Here is a 22,081-nt window from a genome sequence, read left to right as displayed (position 1 = left end):
TTCTTGATAATATATATATATCCATGTGCTGAGGAAAAGAACATGTATTCTGCAGCTCATGGATAAAATTTTCTGTAAATATTAGATCCATTTGGTCTATGGTGCAGATGAAGTCCAACAAGTTTTCTTGTTGATTTTCTGTCTGGAAGATCTGTCCAATGCTGAAAGTGTAGTGTTGAAGTCTCCAGCTATTACTGTATTGGGGCCTATATCTTTCTTTAGCTCTGATAATATTTCCTGTTCATATCTAGGTTATCCACTGTTGGGTGCATATATAGTTAAAATTGTTATATAGTTTGTATACTTTTGTGAAATTAATACTTTTATCATTATATAGTGACTTTCTTTGTCTCTTCTTTTAGTTTTCGTCTTGAAATCCATTTTGTCTAATATAACTATAGCTATTCCTGCTCCTTTTTTTTTTGTTTCCATTGGCATGGAATATCTTTCTCTATCCCTTTATTTTCAGTCTGTGTGGTCTTTATAGGTAAAGTGTGTTTCTTGTAGTCAACAGATCAACAGATCTTGTTTTTCCATTCATTTAACCAATCTATGTCCTTTGATTGCAGAGTTTACCCCATTTACAGTCAATATTATTATTGATAAGTAACAACTTACTACTGCCATTTTATTATTTGTTTTCTGATTGTTTTATGGTCTTCTCTACTTTCCTTTTTCCCTTCTGTCTTCCTCTAGTGAAGGTGATTTTTTCTGATAATATGTTTTAGTTTTTCTTGCTTTTTATTTTTTATGTATTCATTGTATTTATTTTTTATGTATTCCTTTTTCTGGTTTCAGGTTACCATGAGGCTTACCAATGCTATCTTATAACCCATTATTTTAACCTTATAACAACTTAACACAAGTTGCATAAACAAACAAGCAGAAAGAAAACTAATAAAAACTCTATTTTAACTTTGTCTCCCTGCTTTTTAACTTTTTGTTGTTTCTACTTATATTTTATTGTATTGTCTATGTCTTGAAATGTTATTGTAGTTATTATTTTCCATTGGTTCATCATTTAGTTTTTTTACTTAGGATAAGAGCAGTTTATACACCACAGTGACAGTTTTACAGTATTGTGTTTGTTTGCCATATTTACTATTACCAGGGAGGTTTTTGTTTGTTTATTTGTTTGTTTTTTTCAGAGTCTCATTCTGTCACCCAGGCTGGAGTGTAGTGGTGCAGTCTCGGTTCCCTGCAAGCTCTGCCTCCCAGGTTCATGCCATTCTCCTGCTTCAGCCTCCTGAGCTCCTGAGTAGCTGGGACTACAGGCGCCTGCCACCATGCCTGGCTAATTGTGTGTGTGTGTGTGTGTGTGTGTGTGTGTGTGTGTGTATTTTTAGTAGAGATGGAGTTTCACCATGTTAGCCACGATGGTCTTGATCTCCTAACCTCATGATCCACCCACCTCGGCCTCCCAAAGTGCTGGGATTACAGGCACGAACCACCGTGCCCAGCCACCAGTGAGTTTTGTACCTTCAGGTGATAAGTTATTGTTCATTAATGTCCTTTTCTTTCTGTTTGAAGGACTCTTTTTAATATTTCTTCTAGTGTGGATAAAATTTCACCTTTTGTTTGTTTGGGAAAGTCTCCATTTCTGCTTCATGTTTGAAGGATATTTTTTGCCAGATATACTATTCTAGGGTAAAAGATTTTCCCTTCAGCACTTTAAATATGTTATGCCACTCTCTCCTGGCCTGTGAGGTTTCCACTAAAAAGTCTGCTGCCAGACGTATTGGAGCTCAATTTCATGTTATTTATTTTTTTTTCTTGGCACTTTTAGGATCCCTTCTTTATCCATGGCCTTTGGAAACTGATGACTAAATGTCTTGAGGTAGTCTTCTTTGGGTTAAGTCTGCTTGGTGTTTTATAATCATCTTGTATTTGGATGTTGATATCTTTCTCTAGGTTTGGAAAGTTCTCTGTTATTATCCCTTTGAATAAACTTTCTACCCCTATGTCTTTCTCCAGTTTCCCTTCAAGGTCAACAAATTTTAGATTTGCCCTTTTGGCGCTATTTTCTAGATTCTGTTTAAGTGCTTCATTGTTTTTATTCTTTTTTTCCCTCTCTGGCTGTATGCTTTCAAGTAGCCTGTCTTCAAGCTCACTAGTTATTTATTCTGCTTGATTAATTCTGTTATTAAAGGATCCCAATGTATTCTTTAGTATACCAATTATATTTTTCAGCTTCAGAATTTCAGCTTGATTCTTTTTAATTATTTCAATGTCTTTGTTGAATTTATCTGATAGAATTCTGAATTTCATCTCTGTGTTATCTTGAATTTATTTGAGTTTCCTCAACACAGCTATTTTGAATTCTCTATCTGAAAGGCCACATATCTCTATTTCTCCAGGATTAGTCCCTGGTGCCTTATTTAGTTAATTTGGTGAGGTCAAGTTTTCCTGGATGATGTTGATGCTAGTAGATATTCTTTAGTGTCCAGGCATTAAGCAGTTAGGTATTTATTGCAGTCTTCACTGTCTGGGCTTATTTGTAGCCATCCTTTTTGGGGAGGTTTTCTAGATACTAAAAAGGACTTTGGTATTGTGATCTAAGTGGTATCTGCGTTAGGGAGCACCCCAAGCCCAGTGGCACTGTGATTCTTGCAAACTTGTAGAGGCATCACCTTGATTGTCTTGGTTCAGATCCAGGTTAATTCTCTGGATTACCAGGCAGAGACTTTTGTTCTCTTCTCTTCCTTTATCCCAAATATACAGAGTCTCTCTCTCTGTTCTGAGCCACCTAAAGCTGGGAGTGAAGTGACAGAAAAAGCCCTGTGGCAACCACTATTATGACTGTGCTGGGTCAGACTTGAAGTCAGAAAAGCACTGGCTGTAACCACTCCCTGGCTACTGCCTATGTTCACTCAATGCCCTGGGGCTGTGCAATCAGCAGGTGGCAAAGCCAGCCAGGCTTGTGTCCTTCCCTTCAGAGCAGGCCCTGGGTGGGTCCAGAAGTGCTGTCCAAGAGTCAGAGACTACAGTCAAAAACCTTACAGGTCTACCTTGTGTTTTACTGTGTTGCAGCTGAGCTGGCATTCGAACTACAAAAGGCAGTCCTTGCCACTCTTCCCTCTCTTTTCCAAAGGCAGAGGAGCCTCATCCATAGCCACCATGAGGAGTACTGCTACACTATTGCTGGTGTTCTCTTAAGGCCCAAGTTCACTTAAGTCAGCTTGTGGTGGATGCTGCCTGGCCTGGGACTCACCCTTCAGGAAAATGGGATCCCTTTGATCCAGGGCATGTCCATAAATGCTGTTCAAGAGTCAAGTCCTGAAATCGAGGACCCGAAGAACCCACTTGGTGCTCTACCCCACTGTGGCTTTGCTGGCACCTAAGGTACAAGACAAAATCCCCTTTGCTTTTCTCAAGAGTAAGGAATTTGCCCAGTAGCCACCACAGGTGGTAGGTAATGTGCTGAGACTCACCTGAAGCCAGCAAGTCTCAGAGGCTCACCCAAAGCCCTTGATGTAGTAGCTGGGTCTTACTGCTGTTTACTTGGGGTCCAAGGGCTCTTCATTTAGTAGGTGACGAATGCTGGCAGAACTACGTCTCTTTCTTCAAGGCAGTGGGTTCCCTTCTGGCCCAGGGTGTGTCTAGAAATGTCATCTGGGAACTAGGGCTGAAATGGGGACCTCATGACTCTGACTGGTGTCCTATCCTGCTGTGGCTGAGCTGGTATCCAAGATGCAAGACAAACTCCTCTCAACTCTTCCCTTTCGTTTTCTCAAGAGCAAGGAAGGGGTCTCTTTTGGACCCTCAAGCTGTGCAGCCTGGGGTTAGGGGAGGGGTGATAACAGCACTTTTGGCTTCCTCGACTGATGTTTCTGTGTCATGTTCCCCCTCAGTCCACTGTCTCTGGCCTGAATTCAGCTCTAGGACTTGCCTGAATTGCAGTACTTATGGTCTAGACTGCCTTTTAAGTTTACTTGGAGGCTCAGAGTGCTGTAGCCCTCAGTACTGAGGTTTGCAGGCACTCACGTTTGGACCATTGGTATCTCCAATTCTCCCTCTGACTAGGGCTGTTTTAAATGCTCCCTTAGTGAGTGAGCATCACCTGATTTTTGTCCAATTTTCATTTCTGCTGTAACAGGACAACATGGAGTTCAATGCCTCACAATTGCTGTGTTCTTCCTCCCCCAGTACCCAGAGATATTCTCTGTACCAGGCCACTGCCACCAGGGTAGGGAAGAGTGGCATCAGCAATTCAGGGCTGTTTTTTTAATCTCTTCAGAGCCTCTCTCAACAATATGAAGTTAAAACCCAGTACTATGAGTGCTCATCTGATTTTTGGTTCTTATGAAGATTTTTTTTTTTTTTCTATGTAGATAGTTGTTAACTACTTGGTGTCCTTGCACGGAGAACGATTGGTGGAGCCTTCTATTCCACCCTCTTGCTCTGCCTGTCTCTCAGAAAGATTCTTAACATCTTTACTTATCAAATATCAGAGAATTAAGACCACTATGAGATACCAGCGTACAACCACTCAAATGACTAATACTAAAAAGACTGACATTACAAAGCATTGGTACTTTGTGGAGTAACTGGAACTCTGATACATTGCTTGAGGAAATATAAAATGAGACAATCTCTTTGATAAATTTGTCAATTTCTTATAATGTAAAACAAATACTATTTACCCTAGCAATTCCGCTCCTTGGACTTGTGCAATAATAATGAAACAGAAATGTTTACAGAAAAACATATTCAGCAATGAACAGTTTTGTTCAGAATAGTCAGCAATGGAAACCACCCAAATGCTCAAAAACTAATGAATGGTTAAATGAATTATGATATATGCAAATGGTGGAATACGGTTGGAATATGATTTTGCAATAAAAAGAAAAAAACTACTGATACATACAACAACATAGGATGAATCTTAAAATATATACTCTAAGGAAAAGAAGCCAGACTGAAGAAAGTACATATTGTATATTTCATTTATATGGAATTATAGAGAAGTCAAAACTAACTTAGAGTGATATATAGCAGATTAGTGGTTGCCTGGATCTCAGGGTGGATAGGGGGAATTTGCTACAAAGGGTCACAAGGGATGACCTTTGTGGTGGAAATCTGCTGTATCTTGATTGTGGTGGCAATTACTTGGATGCATACATTTATCAAACTCACAGAATTATATACTTAAAATGAATGCATTTTATCGTCTGTACATTATTCTTCAATAATAGTAATTTAAAAAGGAACATGTTAATGTAAAAAATTCTAGTTAACTGAAAGTTACCATGTAAAATATATATGATGTATATATTTTTAGACATTTAGAAAATGTAAAAGAAATACAAATTGATCACAAAAATTATATTGACCATGATTTCCTTTTCTATGGGAGATCTTCTTTCACTTCCTGAAGTTTCTGATGGTTACTATTACCAACATCAACAGCAGACATGGTGTTGACTGGCAGAACGCCCAGATGTATGACTATTTTGAGTACTGAAAGTACATGGAAGCCTTTAGCTACAGTTGGTTATCTTTGTCTATATGCAGAGAGACTCTTCTCATGTTGGGATATTTGACTTCAATTGCAAAGAACACAGTACAGCTTACCTTGTGCTTTGTAAGTTAACACCTGTTGCTCAGAAATTCAGCTATGTCTTCTTATGCATCTGTGTTGGTATCTGGAAGAAGGAGGTATTCTGCTTCATTACTCTCACACTGCTAAATGTTACTTCCCAGTAGGGATTTGGGAAGCAAGGAAGGAGTAAAGAATGGTATTCATTTTGTGGTGTTTTCTGATGCCAGTATCTTGTAACATGGGGAGAAGCACTGAGGGCTGAAGTTTTTCAGTACGTTTTATTTCACAGAGACGCTCTATATCTCAAATCACTAGCACATCAATAGGCTTTAACTGGTTTCTCTGTCTCCAGTATTTTCTGATTCAAGTCATTTTTACTTAGTTCCTCCAGTCTAATCATTCCAGTGGATTAAATCAGAGGCCTTCCTATCAACTAAAAAAAAAATCAAGCAAGAAACTGTTATAGAAGTATATTTATCCATAAATTTTATGAAAGTGCTGTATACGTATAAATATTATAAAAACATTTATATATAAATTATACAAGCATTACTATACTAATAAAGTATAAAATATATGTTATTTTAAAACATTTATTATTGTAGTGTTATTATTCTATTATGAACTGGTATTACAAAACATGATACGTACGTAGGGAGAAGTTCATAGTTAATAGTAAAAGTGAATCCACATATCAGGTAGTCTTCTTAGTAATTTCATATTATTTTGGTTGTCCTTCTATTAGCTAAAATTATAATACAGTCATGTGACTAATGAAAAGCTCATAATAAAAGTATAGGTGTCAGTTTTAGATTTCTTATTTACTTAATTGAATTATCTTTAGTCTGGACCTCTTTTATGAAAAAGAAAATAACTTCTAAAATCACATGTCTATTTTGGGAGTGCTTGGATAATTAAACTCTGCAAGTCTAAAGTCTACTTAACCAGCCAGGATATTACAGCAAACTGCAATGCAGCACAATCTGATCAAATGAATGAGGGTACCATTCAGGGCAGTGGAATTCCCACTTTTTAAAAAAAATACCTTGAGTACTGAATATTGTATTTGACTATCCTGGAGGTGACAGTGGCAATACATATGTAAAATGTTATTAATGCTTAATTTTTATTATTTTAAGATAAATATATAAATAAAAATAGAAGTACACGTTTTCCTTCCACATCCAAATCGACTGTCTTTAACTTCCACTGCCTAATTATAAGTGCCTTGAACACAGCTCACGCTCAGTAAATGTCTAATGAAAGAATGAAGGAATGCTATTTGGTATAAGGATTCATTTGTTTGTGTCTATGCCTAACTTCCCTAATTAAATTATAAGACTCTTGAGGGCAAGGATTGTATGTAATTTTTTTTTTTTTAGTTTCCAACTAGTCCACAGCAATAAACTAAGGCAAAGTTAGCCAGATGCAAATGCTCCCATTCTATGTACCCTGTTTAGTGTGGCTCCCAAGAGCCATTTATCATTTGACCCAAAAAGCAAGGCTACTTTTGCATTTAGTCTAGCTCTTTTAAAATTATTTGCATAAGCCCATTGATACTAATAATCAGTTATCACACATTTTCTCCTCTCTACCCCATGCTATGCAATAGTGACTAAAGAATCATTACCAACTCTACTATAATTATTTATCTATGTGCATCACATATTAAGCTGTAAATTTATGAGAATGAAAACAATACTTGTCTTATACTTAGCATAATAACAACACTTATAGCAAGTGCTTGATAAATGTTTTACTGAATGAGCAATTCATTAGTTTAAAAATAAGAACATTTCTTTCCATCTGAAGGTAGACCATTTTACTTGAAGAAAACATTTGCAAAATAGAATTAGTAGTAGATACAATTTTTTACACAGAGAGGCTAACTTACTTCCAGTTACTGGGGGCCTTTAATCAGAATGATGTAATTGCCTCAAGTCATTCATATCCCTTTACACACACAGTCTAAACATTACAGAATACTCGCACTAATTGTCTCAACTATACTGTAATACTCGTATGACACTACATATACAGATGATCTTAAGTAGTGTCCAAATGTATTAGTTTTCTATTGTTGCATTAAAATGACCACAAATATAGTGGCTTAAACAATACAAATTTTCTCATAGCTTCTGTAAATAAGGACTATGGATATGAATTAGCTGGGACCTCTGCTCAGGACGATACCAGGCTGAAATCAGAGTGCTGACCAAGACTGCAATCTCTTTTGTGGCTAAGGTTCCTTTTACAAGCTTGTTGGTTGTTCACAGAACGTGGTTTCTTGAGTTGTAGGAGCTTAGACTTCAGCTCCTAGAGGCTACTTAGTGTTCACTATATTTTGAGGAAAACCTTTCCCTTTCATCTTGGGTCCAGTGATTGGTGGCCTGCAAACTAACTGTCAATGGACAGATTAACAGATGAAAACACAAGGTTTATTTATGCATGCATGGTATGTAGATGGGAGTGCTCAATGAGGAGTAACTCCCTGAATAACCATAAATAAAGGCTCACATACTAAACTTAACAAAAAGGTTAAGATTTTAATTGGAAAAGTATGGAATGGTCTACTGGGCTTTATGATGCTTATGGACAGCTATATTTGCACTTTCTGGTGATAAGGATCAGTCTTTTTTTCAATCAGAAGGGGAGGCAATGGCAACTATATTTTCAGGAGGGTCTGCTTAAGTTTAAATAATATTTTTTTTCTGTTGCTGCTGATTGTTCAGATGCTTTCAGTTTAAATAAATGTTTATACCACTTTAGTGAGCTATTTATGACTTCCTTTGCCATATGGCCTTCTCTACAACATTGCATTTTGCTTCTGTAAGAGCAACAGGAAAATATCTGTTGCAGCTTGTTGCCTCTTTTAAGAGCTTGTCTGCTCAAGTCAGGCCTACTCAGGATAATCTCTCTTTGATTAACTAAGAGCCAACTGATTAGGGACCTTAATTACATATTTTTAAAAATCTCATTTCTATATAATGGAATATAATCACAAGAACAATATGGAATCATAGACCTTGCATTCAAGGGGAGGGATTATATAGGTCTTATCACCAGGAGAAGGATGTTTTAGGGGCAATCTTCCTACCATACCAAATGACGGGATAAGAAGTTAAGTCCAGTACTACTGGAAATCATAAAATACAGAAATGATTACACACACACATGTTCCACACTGATAAGGTAATAAAATTGATGCTATGTGCCAATTGGTTAGGCCAGATGATATCTCATATCATCCATAACAGTATGTGGAAAAAAGAAAGTCCATTTGTGAATTCAATATTTTTTAAACCATCTTTAAAATTTTTTCTCATATCTGATACAGTTTTCAATAATAGAAACATGCATATAACATAAACATAGTTAATTTCTCTTCTTTGAAATTCCAACTTCTCCTTTTAGCCAGTTGGGTCTATTGGCCACAAGTCCCCTCATTAACCACAAAGAGATGGCCTATATTAGTTAACTATTTCTGTGTAACCAATTGCCCCTGAATTTAGTTGCGCAAAACAACACAGAGTTTCTGGGTACTTCTATGAATCAGGAATCTAAGCATTACTTAACTGGGTTCTCTGCTTTGGTCTCTCTCCCAGGGCTGCAATCAAGGTCTCACTCAGGCAGGATCTATTTCCAAGCTTACTCATTGACCGTTAACAGGATTCAGTTCCTTGAGAGCTGTTAGTCTAAAGACCTCTGCTCCCAGCTGGTTGTTGGCCAAGAGCCACTCCCACCTCTGTGTCACATGGGCCTCTCCAACATGGCAGTTCACTCATCAAAGCAAGGAAAAAAGTAGCAAGACAAAAGTTATAACCTTTTGTAACCTAATCTCAGAAAGGGCATCCCATCATGTTTGTCTTATGTATTCATTAGAAGCAAGTCATAGGTTCAGCCCACACTCACAGAGAGGGATATGAATGCAGGAGGGCAAGGATTGTTAGGTGCCATCTTAGAAGTGGGCTTCCCACAGTGCCTGAATGACGGTACAATTTATCACACTGAGGAGAAACAAATTAAAGTGCTTATTTCCAAGAAATGAAACAAATAGTTGCTCTGATTACATTTACTTATTCAGAGCCAAAGCAACCAAACTTGATGGGACTGGGTGTATAATGGGAGTGGTTAGCCCTTGTCTGAGGAGAGAGGGCAAATGGAACCTAAAGATGAGAAACTAAATTCAACATCAGAGGAGTGACATTAAGTACCAGGTCCAAGGTATGAGTTTGAGACTGTGGATGAGAGAAGAATAAAAGGTCAGAAGCCCAGGAATACCAAGTCAATATAGAAGCAAAATGTCAGACCAAATGTAGCAGAAAAGTTCAAGAACAAAGAGGACTCCTGGCTTTAAAGACACGAGGTTAGGCTTTTCCTTACAATTATTGAATGGTTATGAAGTACTGCTGTATTTTTGCTTTACATTCAAACGAATAGAAAACTTACTGGTTCCGTAAAAATGTTGAAATTGAGAAGTATTACTCCAAATAAAATTAAAAGTCATCAAAATATTCATTTTTTTTAGCCAAAAGTAGATTATATATTTTCTTACAAAATGCATAGATACTGTTTTGTATCTATTGATTCTATTTTCTTTTCTAATAAGATTTACAGTATGAAGCACCATTTTATACCAGGTGCTGTGGCTACACCTCAAAGTCATCTGGCTTAAATCACATACTGGTGAAGCCACCATTGGCTTCTCCTTCTGACTGTTTATTTTTATTTTTAACATTCCCTTATTTTGACCTTAAGAAGCTACTTTCCATGAAAGTCAACAAATCATGTACTCTAGAAAATATAGTATCCTTTCACAGTATTTTCAAAAGTGGTGATTTCCTTGCCTTTAAAATTTTATTTTTACAATTTTTTTTACTTGCCACATAACCATGTGATAGAAAGGTGAAACTAAAGCCATATTGAAAAAAAAGAACCACTCATTTCTAGTAAAAGAAATCTAGTTATACTTAATTCTCTTTTTGCCTGCCTCCAAGTATAATTTCTACTAGATTACAGAAGTAACCAATTACTTTCATCTACCTTTCCCTTCATGTGCCTTGAAACTAACTTTTTAACTTTTATTTTGAGAGTTTAAATTTATTTTTAAATAAATTTATTTATTATCTCTCCTAATTTTAGATCATTTAATCATAATTATTCTTAAACTTTCTTTCATTTCTATCTTTAGACATACTTCTTTGTATATATTGAGCTCTAGCACCATTTGTTTAGCTTTCATTTAAATTAGCAGTCAGATGAATAGCAACTAATAAACCAGTATGCAGCAATTTAAATGTTTATTAAAACTTACCAATCAGAACCTAACTTCCAGCTTTGCTTATTCAGAAAGGATTGACATTTTCTTGCCACACCATCTACTAAAGATAAGACATGCAGTTTCAGATTAAATTAAACATGCCGTTTCTGTATATTTGGGTTATCTTTTATTGTTTTTGAAAAAGCAAATCATTCTGAGAACTTATCTAAATTTTAAAGGTTGTGATTTTCAGGGTATCAAAATATTTTGCAAATTATTTTCTTTAACAACCTACCATGGTGTCTGAAATTTAGGCACTTGTGATTCTTATGGGTTGTTAAAGCTAGATATAGATAGATAGACAGAAAGATAGATAGATAGATAGATAGATAGATAGATAGATAGATAGATAGAAAGAAATAGACTTAGATATGGAATATAGACGAATGGTATATATTGCATCACTGAAAAAAATCCTTCAACTAATTTATCAGACCAAGCCTTTGAAGTGTTGTATGGATAAACAAGATTCTTGTGTGTGCCTGTGTGTATTTATATGTATGTGAGTTTTGGGTTGGGGAGTGAAAGAACTAGGAAAATATGTGCCTCAAGGGAGGAAAATCAGGAATGGGGCAACAAAGTGTACTCAGAGGAAGCCTGAGTAACAGATGGGGAATGATGTTACTAGGACAAGGTCATGAAACAGGAAAGGGTGTCAGAATTTAAAGCATATCTGCCCTCTAATGTATGAAATTTTTAGAATATGTTAATTTAATTTTAGCTCTTCAGTGGGTTATGCCTAAGAATTAAAGGAGGCTTTAAGAAATAAAATGCAACCTTGAAATAACTTTTCTTTATTGGGTCCTAATAAAGAGTTTCAAATGCCACTCTCTGTTTGTGACAAATCACACACATGTTCATTGCTACATTTCTGGAGTCTTGAAATTTGCAACTGCCAAAACTAATAAAATAAATAGTCCTTTTTCTTCCTAGGAAGAAATTATTCTAAATTTAAAAGCCAATTCCCAAAAGAGTTTATGCTATTGAGAGAAAATTTGTGAAGAGTCTATTAGTTACTTTTTAAATGCTGCCAATTTTTAAATGCTGTTAATTTTTAAATAATGTTGACTTGCAAGAACAGTTAATCATTTATTCAATATGTGAAAAGTACTTGACTTCATCTAAGTTTACAGTTGCCCAAATACAAGGTCAGGAATGAAGTTAAATATGTCAGCATTGTACTGCCTTCTTGTCTTATTTCTCCTTTCTTCTATCACTTTGACCTCCTGTGCCTTCCAAAGTGAATGAGGTAACAATTCGAATGCTGATTGCTTGTGAAAAGGGCATCTTTATTCATTGAGACAATCCTTCTAGGCTTAAAATCAACTCAAAATCAAGGAGAAGGGTAAGACTGTAAAGTATTGGGGTGGCCGGGCGCGGTGGCTCAAGCCTGTAATCCCAGCACTTTGGGAGGCCGAGACGGGCGGATCACAAGGTCAGGAGATCGAGACCATCCTGGCTAACATGGTGAAACCCCGTCTCTACTAAAAATACAAAAAACTAGCCGGGCGAGGTGGCGGGCGCCTGTAGTCCCAGCTACTCGGGAGGCTGAGGCAGGAGAATGGCATAAACCCGGGAGGCAGAGCTTGCAGTGAGCTGAGATCCGGCCACTGCACTCCAGCCTGGGCGACCGAGCGAGACTCCGTCTCAAAAAAAAAAAAAAAAAAGAAAAATTCTGAAAAAAAAAAAAAAAAGTATTGGGGTACTGGTGAGTCTTCATACATATCGCTTTATGAATGATCACTTATGTCACCCATATGGAAAGCCAATTCTAGTGAGTGTATTACATTCTCAGTTCACAGAATAGATGATTATTTAAATTTTAAATTTAATGATAACGAAATCTTCTTATTCTTTTATAACCAATTTGATCTGTTGAAGTGTTCTGTGTCTTATGTCAAATTATGTAAAGGACTCTCCTAAGGCATAAAAAATAACTAGTACTAAATTTCTTAGTATTTCCTGTGTCTCATTTGAGGGAGAGGTATGGATATTGCAAGAGGGAAAGAAGTTGGGAAGGGCAAAGACCTGGAAATTAACCACACTATGCTTGTTATTCTCCTAGGGTCTCATGATTCCTTCAGCTTCTACATTGATGAAGCCTCTCCAGTAGGTCCTGAACAGCCAGAAACTGTCCAGAATTTTGTCTCTGTGTTTGGAACTGTGGCCAAAAAGCTCATGCGGAAATGGTTGGCCACTCAGACAATGAATTTTACTGGCCAGCTAGGAGCTGGAATTCGTTATTTTGATCTTCGAATTTCCACCAAGCCCAGAGACCCCGACAATGAACTCTATTTTGCTCATGGTTTGTTCAGTGCCAAAGTCAATGAAGGCCTTGAGGAGATCAATGCATTCCTCACAGATCACCATAAGGAGGTAGTGTTCTTGGACTTCAACCACTTCTATGGGATGCAGAAATATCACCATGAAAAACTGGTCCAAATGCTGAAAGACATCTATGGAAATAAAATGTGCCCAGCGATTTTTGCCCAGGAAGTTAGTTTAAAGTACCTGTGGGAGAAGGACTACCAAGTGCTGGTCTTCTACCATAGTCCAGTGGCTCTGGAAGTGCCCTTTCTCTGGCCCGGGCAGATGATGCCAGCACCCTGGGCCAACACCACAGACCCTGAGAAACTGATCCAGTTTCTTCAAGCATCCATCACTGAAAGAAGAAAGAAGGGATCGTTTTTTATATCTCAGGTGGTGCTGACCCCCAAAGCTAGCACTGTAGTCAAAGGGGTGGCAAGTGGCCTCAGAGAAACAATCACAGAAAGGTAAGTGTCTTTAAAATGTCAGGGGGAAAACCTCAAATAATTTAACTTGAATTCATAGAGCTCATAAGTGATGAAGCTAAAATTCACACTTACGTATGTTAGGTCCCCGGGGCTGCAATAACAAAGTACCACAAATTTGGTATCTTAAAACAATAAAAATATATTATCTCACAGTTCTGAAACCTAGAAGTCTGAAATCAGTGTCGGCAGGGTTGGTTCCTCCTGAGGACTCTAAGAGAGAATCTGTTCTATGCCTGTCTCCTAGGTTCTGGTGGTGGCTGGCAAGCCTGAGTGTTACTTGGCTTATACATACATCACTCCAGTCTCTGCCTCCTTTTTCTCATGCCATTTTCTCATGTGTCTCTGTGTTTTCCTTTGCTTATAAGGATACTAGTCATATTGAATTAGGGCCTGCTCTAATAACCTCATCTTAATTACTTCTGCAAGGAACCAATTTCCAAATAAGGTCACACTCACAGGTAGCAGGGGTTAGGACTTTAACATGTCTTTTTGTGGACCACAGATCAACCCATAACCCCATGTATTTTGACTCCATGTCTAGTTGTCTTTTCATAGCACCCTTTTTTCACATTTGTGTGTTGCTTTATAGATTACAATATCCTTTCTTCACCATTTGCAGAGTCTTTTAATATCCCTAATTCCATTTGAAATGCATAACAACCCTGAGAAGTAGATATTGTCTTACAGATTTAAAAAATGAGGTTCAAAAAAGTGATATATTTTTCCTAAGACCGCTTCAACAGTGAATGATAACATGGATACTCAAACTCTATTCTCAAACTATATCCTATGCCTTTTATACTACATATGCAGCCTTATAAGGAATGGTTACCCCTGAGACAGTGGTCACTTCATTGGTCAAGCCCAGCCAAACACATAGAATGTTCATTACCTGTGAGGTATAACTTGAGCAATCACATTTTTTTTCCTGCAAGTGTGACACAATATGCTGAATTATACATATTATTTATTCTTTTGAGTTAAAATGTTAAATAATGCAAACATCATCTGAAGAAAGAACATAAATCCTTATCAGATCTCTTATTTTTATCTTTCATTGACATTTTGAATTATGCTAAAGAAACAGAGCGTGAATGTTTTGCTTGGACTCAAGGTCTTTGTGGAAAAAGACAAAAGATGAAGAGAAAAGATTAGGCAGTGAAAATAGTATGTGTGACCTTGTGGCATAGCATATAGGACGGGGAATGAAAGGAGTTAAAGCTTGGAGTGGTGCAAGAACACATTTTCCTGAAATCTTTTAGCCAGGTTACAGAGACCCTCATCCTGTGAGCAATGGGGAGCTAGATAATAAAGTTTAAAAGTAACATGACTTGACATGATCTGCGTTTTATGTAATAATTGATGCAGCCTGGAGGATTGATGGAATGGAGAGAGTGAGCAGTTGATAAGTGCTTAGAACTGTTTCAGCAAGGTAATGCAAGCTACACTGGGGAAGCGAAGAAACACAGAAGCGGATAATATGCAAGCAGTGAAAATTAAAATGGTTCGGTGACTAGTTCCATATGTGGTATAAATGGGAGAAAAGAGTTCAGGATAAGCAGGACAGGTAATGGAAGCATTCACAGACTCAGGAAACAAAGACACAGGGATTTGGGAGGAAGTGGGGAAGGTACCATCAGGGTCATGCTGAATTTAAAGCATGAGTAAGGCATTCAAGTAGATGTGGCTAATTGATCATTAGAAATACAGGCCAACTCATTTGGGGGTTGTTGGCATTTCTTGGTGGTGGAAACTCCAAGTCATTGGAGTGGAAAAGTTCTTCCATATAAAATCAAAACTTTCTTCTGTTATTCAGAATGGTCCATTAGCTGGGACTGCTCTGTTCCTTAAAATTTAAATAACATTACCAACCATTCATTGTATAGTCTATGAAAGTGCCTGGCTTTCTTTATGATTTCTGCTAATATTTACATTTCTTCTATTTGTATGGTAGGAGCCCTTTCTACTACTGGATTATATCATTGTATGACTTAATTGTCCCACACAGTCTGTCCATGTCCCATTCTGAGACATGAAACTTGCTTCATGTTCATTTCCACAATATTTTTAAAATTTTACTGAAGATCTGAAGAGGCCAGGAATGGCTTATAATCACAATAATGTACATAATTTAAAATCGAATTTTAGGCTTGTCTTTAATTACAAATCTTCTGCCCTAGGATAACAGCCCCTGACAACATCTGCAACACTGTATACCTCAGCTTCATATCCTCTGACTGAATCTTCTCCTTTACCATTTTTCATTTATTTTCTTTCTTTACCCTTAGATTGCCTTTGAGACCCAACATTCTAGATGACTGTGTAACTAGATTAACACATCTAGATGATTATGCCTAACTAATCAACTCTCTCCAGCTTCCCAAGCCTAAACTCAGCTAGTTGCAACAAAGTATTCATCAAAACAAGAGGGCTTTTCGCTTTATAGCACCGCTGTCTACAAACATTATTTTTTCTGCTAATTAGTAATTTACCCCCTTTCTCACAAACTTAGAAAGTGAGGGAGTTGTGTACATATAAAAATGTGTTGTTTTTAACTGTATCCCATAGAGTCCCCAGATTTTGAAGAATCTCTGATGGGTCACTAGAGGTGGTGAAAAGGCAGCAGGAGCCTGGGAGGGAACTGACTCCAACTCCCTCCATTCTCTCCATACCTTGAATGAAAGAAGCTTCATTTTTAACTTTGACATTTTGGGCATGATGCAAGTCTTCCTATCAGCTCTTCCAGCTTCCAGCATAGTTCTACGCTTAGGAAAACACTTACTCATATTAAATCCTTGCTTTGCATTTTAGCCAAGAACTTTACCTTCATTTTACCTGTGTAGAGATCATCCTTTGAAGAAGCCAAGAATTTACTCAAAGATAAACGGTTTTCATTTTTTTCCTCTTACGTCATTTGATGTAATTTAGAAGTTTTCAAGTCATAGTTAAACTGCTTTTTGGTTACTCATGCTCTAGTACACTACTACTAAAGTAGGATTTGTGGGTAAAAAAATCAAATCAGTTAGGAAAGCGCTGAACATTATATTCTACACAACTCTCCCAAAGGAGTCACAGTATACATTAGCATATAAAAGGCACTAAGGAATGTTTTAGTGATGAATCCTATTTAAATTTAACTAATGCAGTGTTTTCCAAGCACTTAACTTTTGTTCAGGTAACACTTATTAACAGCACATGGAATTAATTTTTAAAAACTGCTCTCAGCCCTTTAATTCAGAACTTCTTACTTGCCTCTCTAGCTTATATATTTGGAAGAGTAGAGTTGTATCATTGACAAGAAAAAGGAACAGAAAAAGAAATTTTAAAAGTAGAAATGAAGACTCCATACGTAGAACTAATTCTTTCCTCTATAGGATTATGAAAATTACTTACCAATAATTTGCCAATATATCTGAACCTTGTCATTATAGATGTGCTGGCATTCTCCAGTGGAGTTTAGTCTCAGAAGTACTAGAAAGACTTCCTTTTTAACCATTTGCAAATCTGTATTCTGAATGTTATATTAATGTGAAGCTCAGCTTTTTGTTTTGGTTTGGTTTGGTTATTGGACATACTCCAGCCTTCTGCATGGAACCTACAGGAAAAGCTTATTGTCAGCTCTGGGGTCATGCCTTGCAAAGGCAATTTATTAATACTTATCACTTCTTCAGTGAAGGAGCACTTGACTCCCCAGAACTTGTTGACTTTCTCTTCTTACCAAGTGATGAAGCCTATGAAGTGAACTGATTCTGACATTGTCCTCTTCGCTTTTGTGCAAAAGCCATTCATTCATAAAGTCCTGTGATGGCACCAAAAGTTGTAGTAAGTTCTTCTGTGCCACGAAAGGAAAGTTACCAGGCAATTATAAGACTGCTCTAGGCCTTACATATTTTCATCTGCAAAATTTGGAGTTTGAGCTAGATTACCTCCAAGATCCATTTCAGTTGTAAAATCCCACAGTTCTAAGATCCTGTATTTGACTAGCTAGTTTCTCTACAATTTTTAAAATCATACCTAATATTTGGATTAACAAAACTCTGAGCACACACATTTAGAAAACAGCATTTAGAGTTGTGGGTGGCTTTCAGGGAAACTAAATCCAGCCTGGATTTAGGTACCATAGCTTTCAATCTGGCCAATGGTTCTAAATACTGCAGATTCATTTTCTACACTGTAGCAATGCCAAAAGACACAGATTTTTATTTCTTAAAGACTTATTTTTAATTTCTTTTTCAAACACCAGTTTTTGCACCCCACCCCCATGCAATTCACACATTCTTAAAAAGAAGGTGTGCAACTTGAGTAAAGTCCTTTCCTAATTTGTAGAAGTTTATTAACTTACAGGTTTCTTTTAATTTAAAAAATGTAGCCATATTACCTGCCTGAATTTTTAAGCAGCAATGCATCTGTGCAAGTAAAGTAATGCTGAGTTAAATTAGACAATATTTGTTCAGGCCAACAAGTTAGATAATGATTAATATAACAATAATAATAACTTATTATTATTATGGGCTATTATAAGGGTTCACTATCTGTTAGATCCTTTACTGTGTTATATTCATGATTGGGTTCAATATTTATAAAACCTCCAAGTGTAGGTACTATTGCTATCCTATCTTAACAATAAAGGGACTGAGCCTTAGAAGTGTTAACCAACTTAGCTGGATAGCACAATTAAGAAAAGGTGGATTCAGGATTTAAATTTAGGCTGCTCTATCTGTTCATTTATTCACAAAAGCAAACATTTAAATGCCTAATCTGTTCTAGACACTGTACTTCAAGTGACTGATCTCAGATATGCAGTCTTATAACCATTACATAGTACTATCTCCCTGCTATTTGTGAGAATCCAAAGAAGTGACTGCAACTTTGTTTTCATCTTATTAAATGACAATATCTAGATCAAATTTGGCAGTACATTCAGGTAGACTGAGTTCAATTTAGTACTTATCTGTTGAACAGCTCCTATGAGTACGGCTCTGCATTAAGTGTTGTGAGGCATATTAAAATTGGTATTTGCCATTGTTCCTATCAAGCATCAAGTAGGTTTGAAAAGACAAGAACATGCAAGACCTAAACACAAATTGGAGAGAAACAGGAGAGTTAAATATCAAGACCTATGTGACTTAGAGGAGAGAGATATCTGGAAAGATTTTGGCTAGCTTTGACAAAAAGCACTGTGATAGGCAGAGATGGGTAGGGGTAACTTCTCAGGATGAGGAAATAGCAAGAGCAAAGCATGGAGGTAGGAAATCTTAAGGACAAGAGAAATCAGAGTTGGTTAGAGAAACAGAGTGATATGCAAAGGAACATAGGGGATGACTTGAGGAAAAAGTGAAGGGGGAGATTATGGTTGGCTGAATTAGGCATATATTAGGAAGATATTGAGGAGGGCAAATCAGAACTGGACCTCCGGAGATGAAACTCACCTAATTATGTAGGTTGAGTAAGGAAGGAAGAGACTGAAGATGAAGGTACCAGTTTAAAGGCGGAAACAGAGTAGCATGCCAACAAGTGTTTAGAAAGAGAGGTAAAAATCCTGACATGGTTTGACTTCAGCCCTACTGACAGTGCTGCCCCCTTGGAATACCATTTACAGTATCATTTTATATGGATGACGTCCCTTGGAATTGGATGATGGGTAGCCCTGGCCACTTAGCCTCATGGTCACAGTGATCACCTTTTGTAAGGCAGAATTTTTAGGATGTGGTTGTGAGTATATACCAATATTACCCAGCTGGGCAAAGGAAGACAACTGTAGTTGTTGAGCCCACATTATGTGCCAGGCACTGTGCTAAGAGCTCTACATGATTTGTGTCCATTTAAGGCCTTGCAGCCTTACAAATTAGGTATTATTAAATCTATTAGAGGTGGAAATTGAGGCTGAGAGATGTCTAATACCTTGCTTTAAAATCCCATATTAAAGTCATGCCTTAATTAATAAACTAGGATTATTACATAGGTTTGTTTGACTCTAAGTCCCATGCTTATTCTTGCAGATTAGGTAAAATTAATATTGCTTGGCACTGGCTGCATTTAATATATTATCTGTCATCTTGGAAGGCAGAGTCAGGTCTAGGGGTTTGGGAAAGTGAATTATGCTGGTGACAGAGTGGGCAAAGCTAAGAGAAGAGAAGGTCTGAAGTGTGTGGCTTTGCCTCAAGAAAGCAAACCCTGATAGGATGTTAGCATGGAACCTCCTAAGGAAGCATTGACATAGAACATGAAAGGAGTTAGAGATGACTGGGCTTAATCCTTCTTGCCTTGTGCCTATTGCTCATTTCACCATTTCTTTTTATTAAATAAGGAAGTTGAGGCCAAGAGGAATGCTAATTGATTGTGCAAGGACGCAGAGCTAACTGGCAGCAGAGAAAGGATTAAAATCCAGGACTCCTGGCTCCCAGTCAAAAGAAGAGACACCCCAGAGAGGGATAAGGCCAGAGGATAAACAGAAAGCCTAGGGGTGGAGGGGGCAGAGCATACCAGGCTGCACATACCAACATGAACGGGCTTTCAGTCTGCGCTGCACTCAACACTGCATGGTGCCCTGGAGTCTTGCCAGGAGGGAATGCAGGTAAAGTCAAAGTACTGGGCCACAGATTTTATGCTGGGCCTACTTTCCCTGGACTTTCTCTCTCTCTCTCTTTCTCTCCCTCTCTCTCTTTCTTCTACTCTTTTACTCTCTCTACACCATGAACCCAAAGGATTCTTTATTTCTCTCCAATGGGGACACACTCCAGCTCACAACCCGCCTGCTGCCCAGTTTGCCTTTTCCTTGCCCGTACCCAGAAGGGATGGGTCTAGTCTCTTGGAAGTTTTTCAGCTGCAGTGCCAGTCATCTTAGCAGTTTGGAGAGCCAGGAAAATCCTCACTTAGAGGCTGAGACTCAGAATGGTTCAAAGTCAGCTATAGTGACATGAGACAGTACCTATCTCCATAAAGAGCAGCTTTCCAGCCCCGCCCTTCCACCCTAGGCCATGTCCCAAGACAGGTCAGCACAGCAGCAGAGCAGAGCAGCTGACAATGGATATTTGGGATATTCTATTCAACAGATGGGGAAAGCGATCTCCTCAAGCTACATATCCTTGAGGAGAAAGAACACCAAGGAGACTATGGAAAGCTAGTGTTTCAATAATCATTGTTTTCAAAAAGCTTTCACCATAAGATTCATTTGTTCGACCTGTCTCTCTCTCTGTCTATAGATATGTATGCATACAGATACTTATATGTACTTGTGTCTGTGTGTGTATGTCTGTTTGTATGTATGTAAATGGCTTCATTTGTACAAGTGTTATTCCTAATTTGCAATTTAAGAAACTGAAAGTCAGAATGGCTAAATAATTTACTTGGATGATGTTATAAGTCAGTGCTGGGAGCAATTTAGAATCTTTCTGAACCACTGGAAAGCGGATTCTGGCTTGTAAATCAAAAGGAAGCTCCAGAAAACAACGCTTTCCCAGCCCAGGACTTGGCAAACTGGAATACACTTATGGAAATTTTGTTACAATGTAAATTCCTGGGTACCACTTTCAGAAATTCTGATTCAGTAGTCTGTGGTTCAAAGTGTTTAATTCTTAGCAGACTCAAGTGAGCCCCACTTCAAGTAGCACTGCTCTGCTCATACCCACAAACAAGCTGCACCTTAATCATCCCTACCGACAAATTAACCTGGTTTTGGTTAACCTAGAGAACATAAACCCCAATATTTATTGGTGCCCTCCTCCCTAGGCTCAGTTAGTTCTTCCTAAAATCTAAGTTACAACTCCTCTACCCACAAGACCTGCCAGATTTAAGTTCATATTTCCTTGCTGTATCACTCAGATAGTACCTATCAATGATTTCCAAAAAAATAGCCCTCAGCTTTTGGCATCTTCTGTCTTGTGTGACTTAGTTTGATCCTAGAATTATTGCGCTGTCGGGCTAAAAAGCACATTCTCGTGTAAGAAGACTTAATAACTTCTAGACTCAGTGTCTCCCACCAAAGCCAATTAACATTACAGCACTGCATCCCAACTGCCTCCCCAATGCTAATTTCAAACACGATGAGAAAGAAGAAGAAGAAGAGGAAAAGGAGGAGGAGGAGGAGTTTCAACTGAAGAATTATGAGTTTCATAAATTCAGAGAGAAGAGAGCTTTATTTCTTATAAAGGATTGCCACCTGCAGGCTGGCCATTCCATGGGTTGGGAAATGTAGCCTCCAGTAGAAACTGAGAAAGGTACTTCAAGGAAAGGAAGGGTGAGACAAAAATTTAGGCTGAAAGGGTCAGCTAAGTATACATATTCAACAGGTTGTAGGAGAGTCTATGAATATTCACAAAGTGGGACGGTTGCATTTATAAATAAGTAAACATACATATTTCATAAGCCCTATGTGCACTTCTGGGTGGAGACTTAATATTTAAATGCATTAAAATTAGGTCCTAT

At 37.6% G+C, this 22,081-nt stretch overlaps 1 protein-coding gene across 1 annotated transcript in view; it reads left to right on the top strand.

The window, feature by feature from the left end:
- Nucleotides 1-22,081, top strand: part of PLCXD3 (phosphatidylinositol specific phospholipase C X domain containing 3) — a 187,140-nt gene that overhangs the window by 108,818 nt on the left and 56,241 nt on the right. Inside the window, exon 2 of the mRNA XM_025388729.1 lies at nt 12,928-13,636. Within this exon, the coding sequence (XP_025244514.1) occupies nt 12,928-13,636 (709 nt within the window). The remainder of the gene's footprint in view (nt 1-12,927; nt 13,637-22,081) is intronic.

This window comes from Theropithecus gelada, chromosome 6 (assembly GCF_003255815.1).
Source record: "Theropithecus gelada isolate Dixy chromosome 6, Tgel_1.0, whole genome shotgun sequence".
NCBI classification, from domain to species: domain Eukaryota; kingdom Metazoa; phylum Chordata; class Mammalia; order Primates; family Cercopithecidae; genus Theropithecus; species Theropithecus gelada.
Note: the sequence above shows the minus strand (reverse complement) of the source record. Positions and strands in the feature narration are given on the sequence as shown.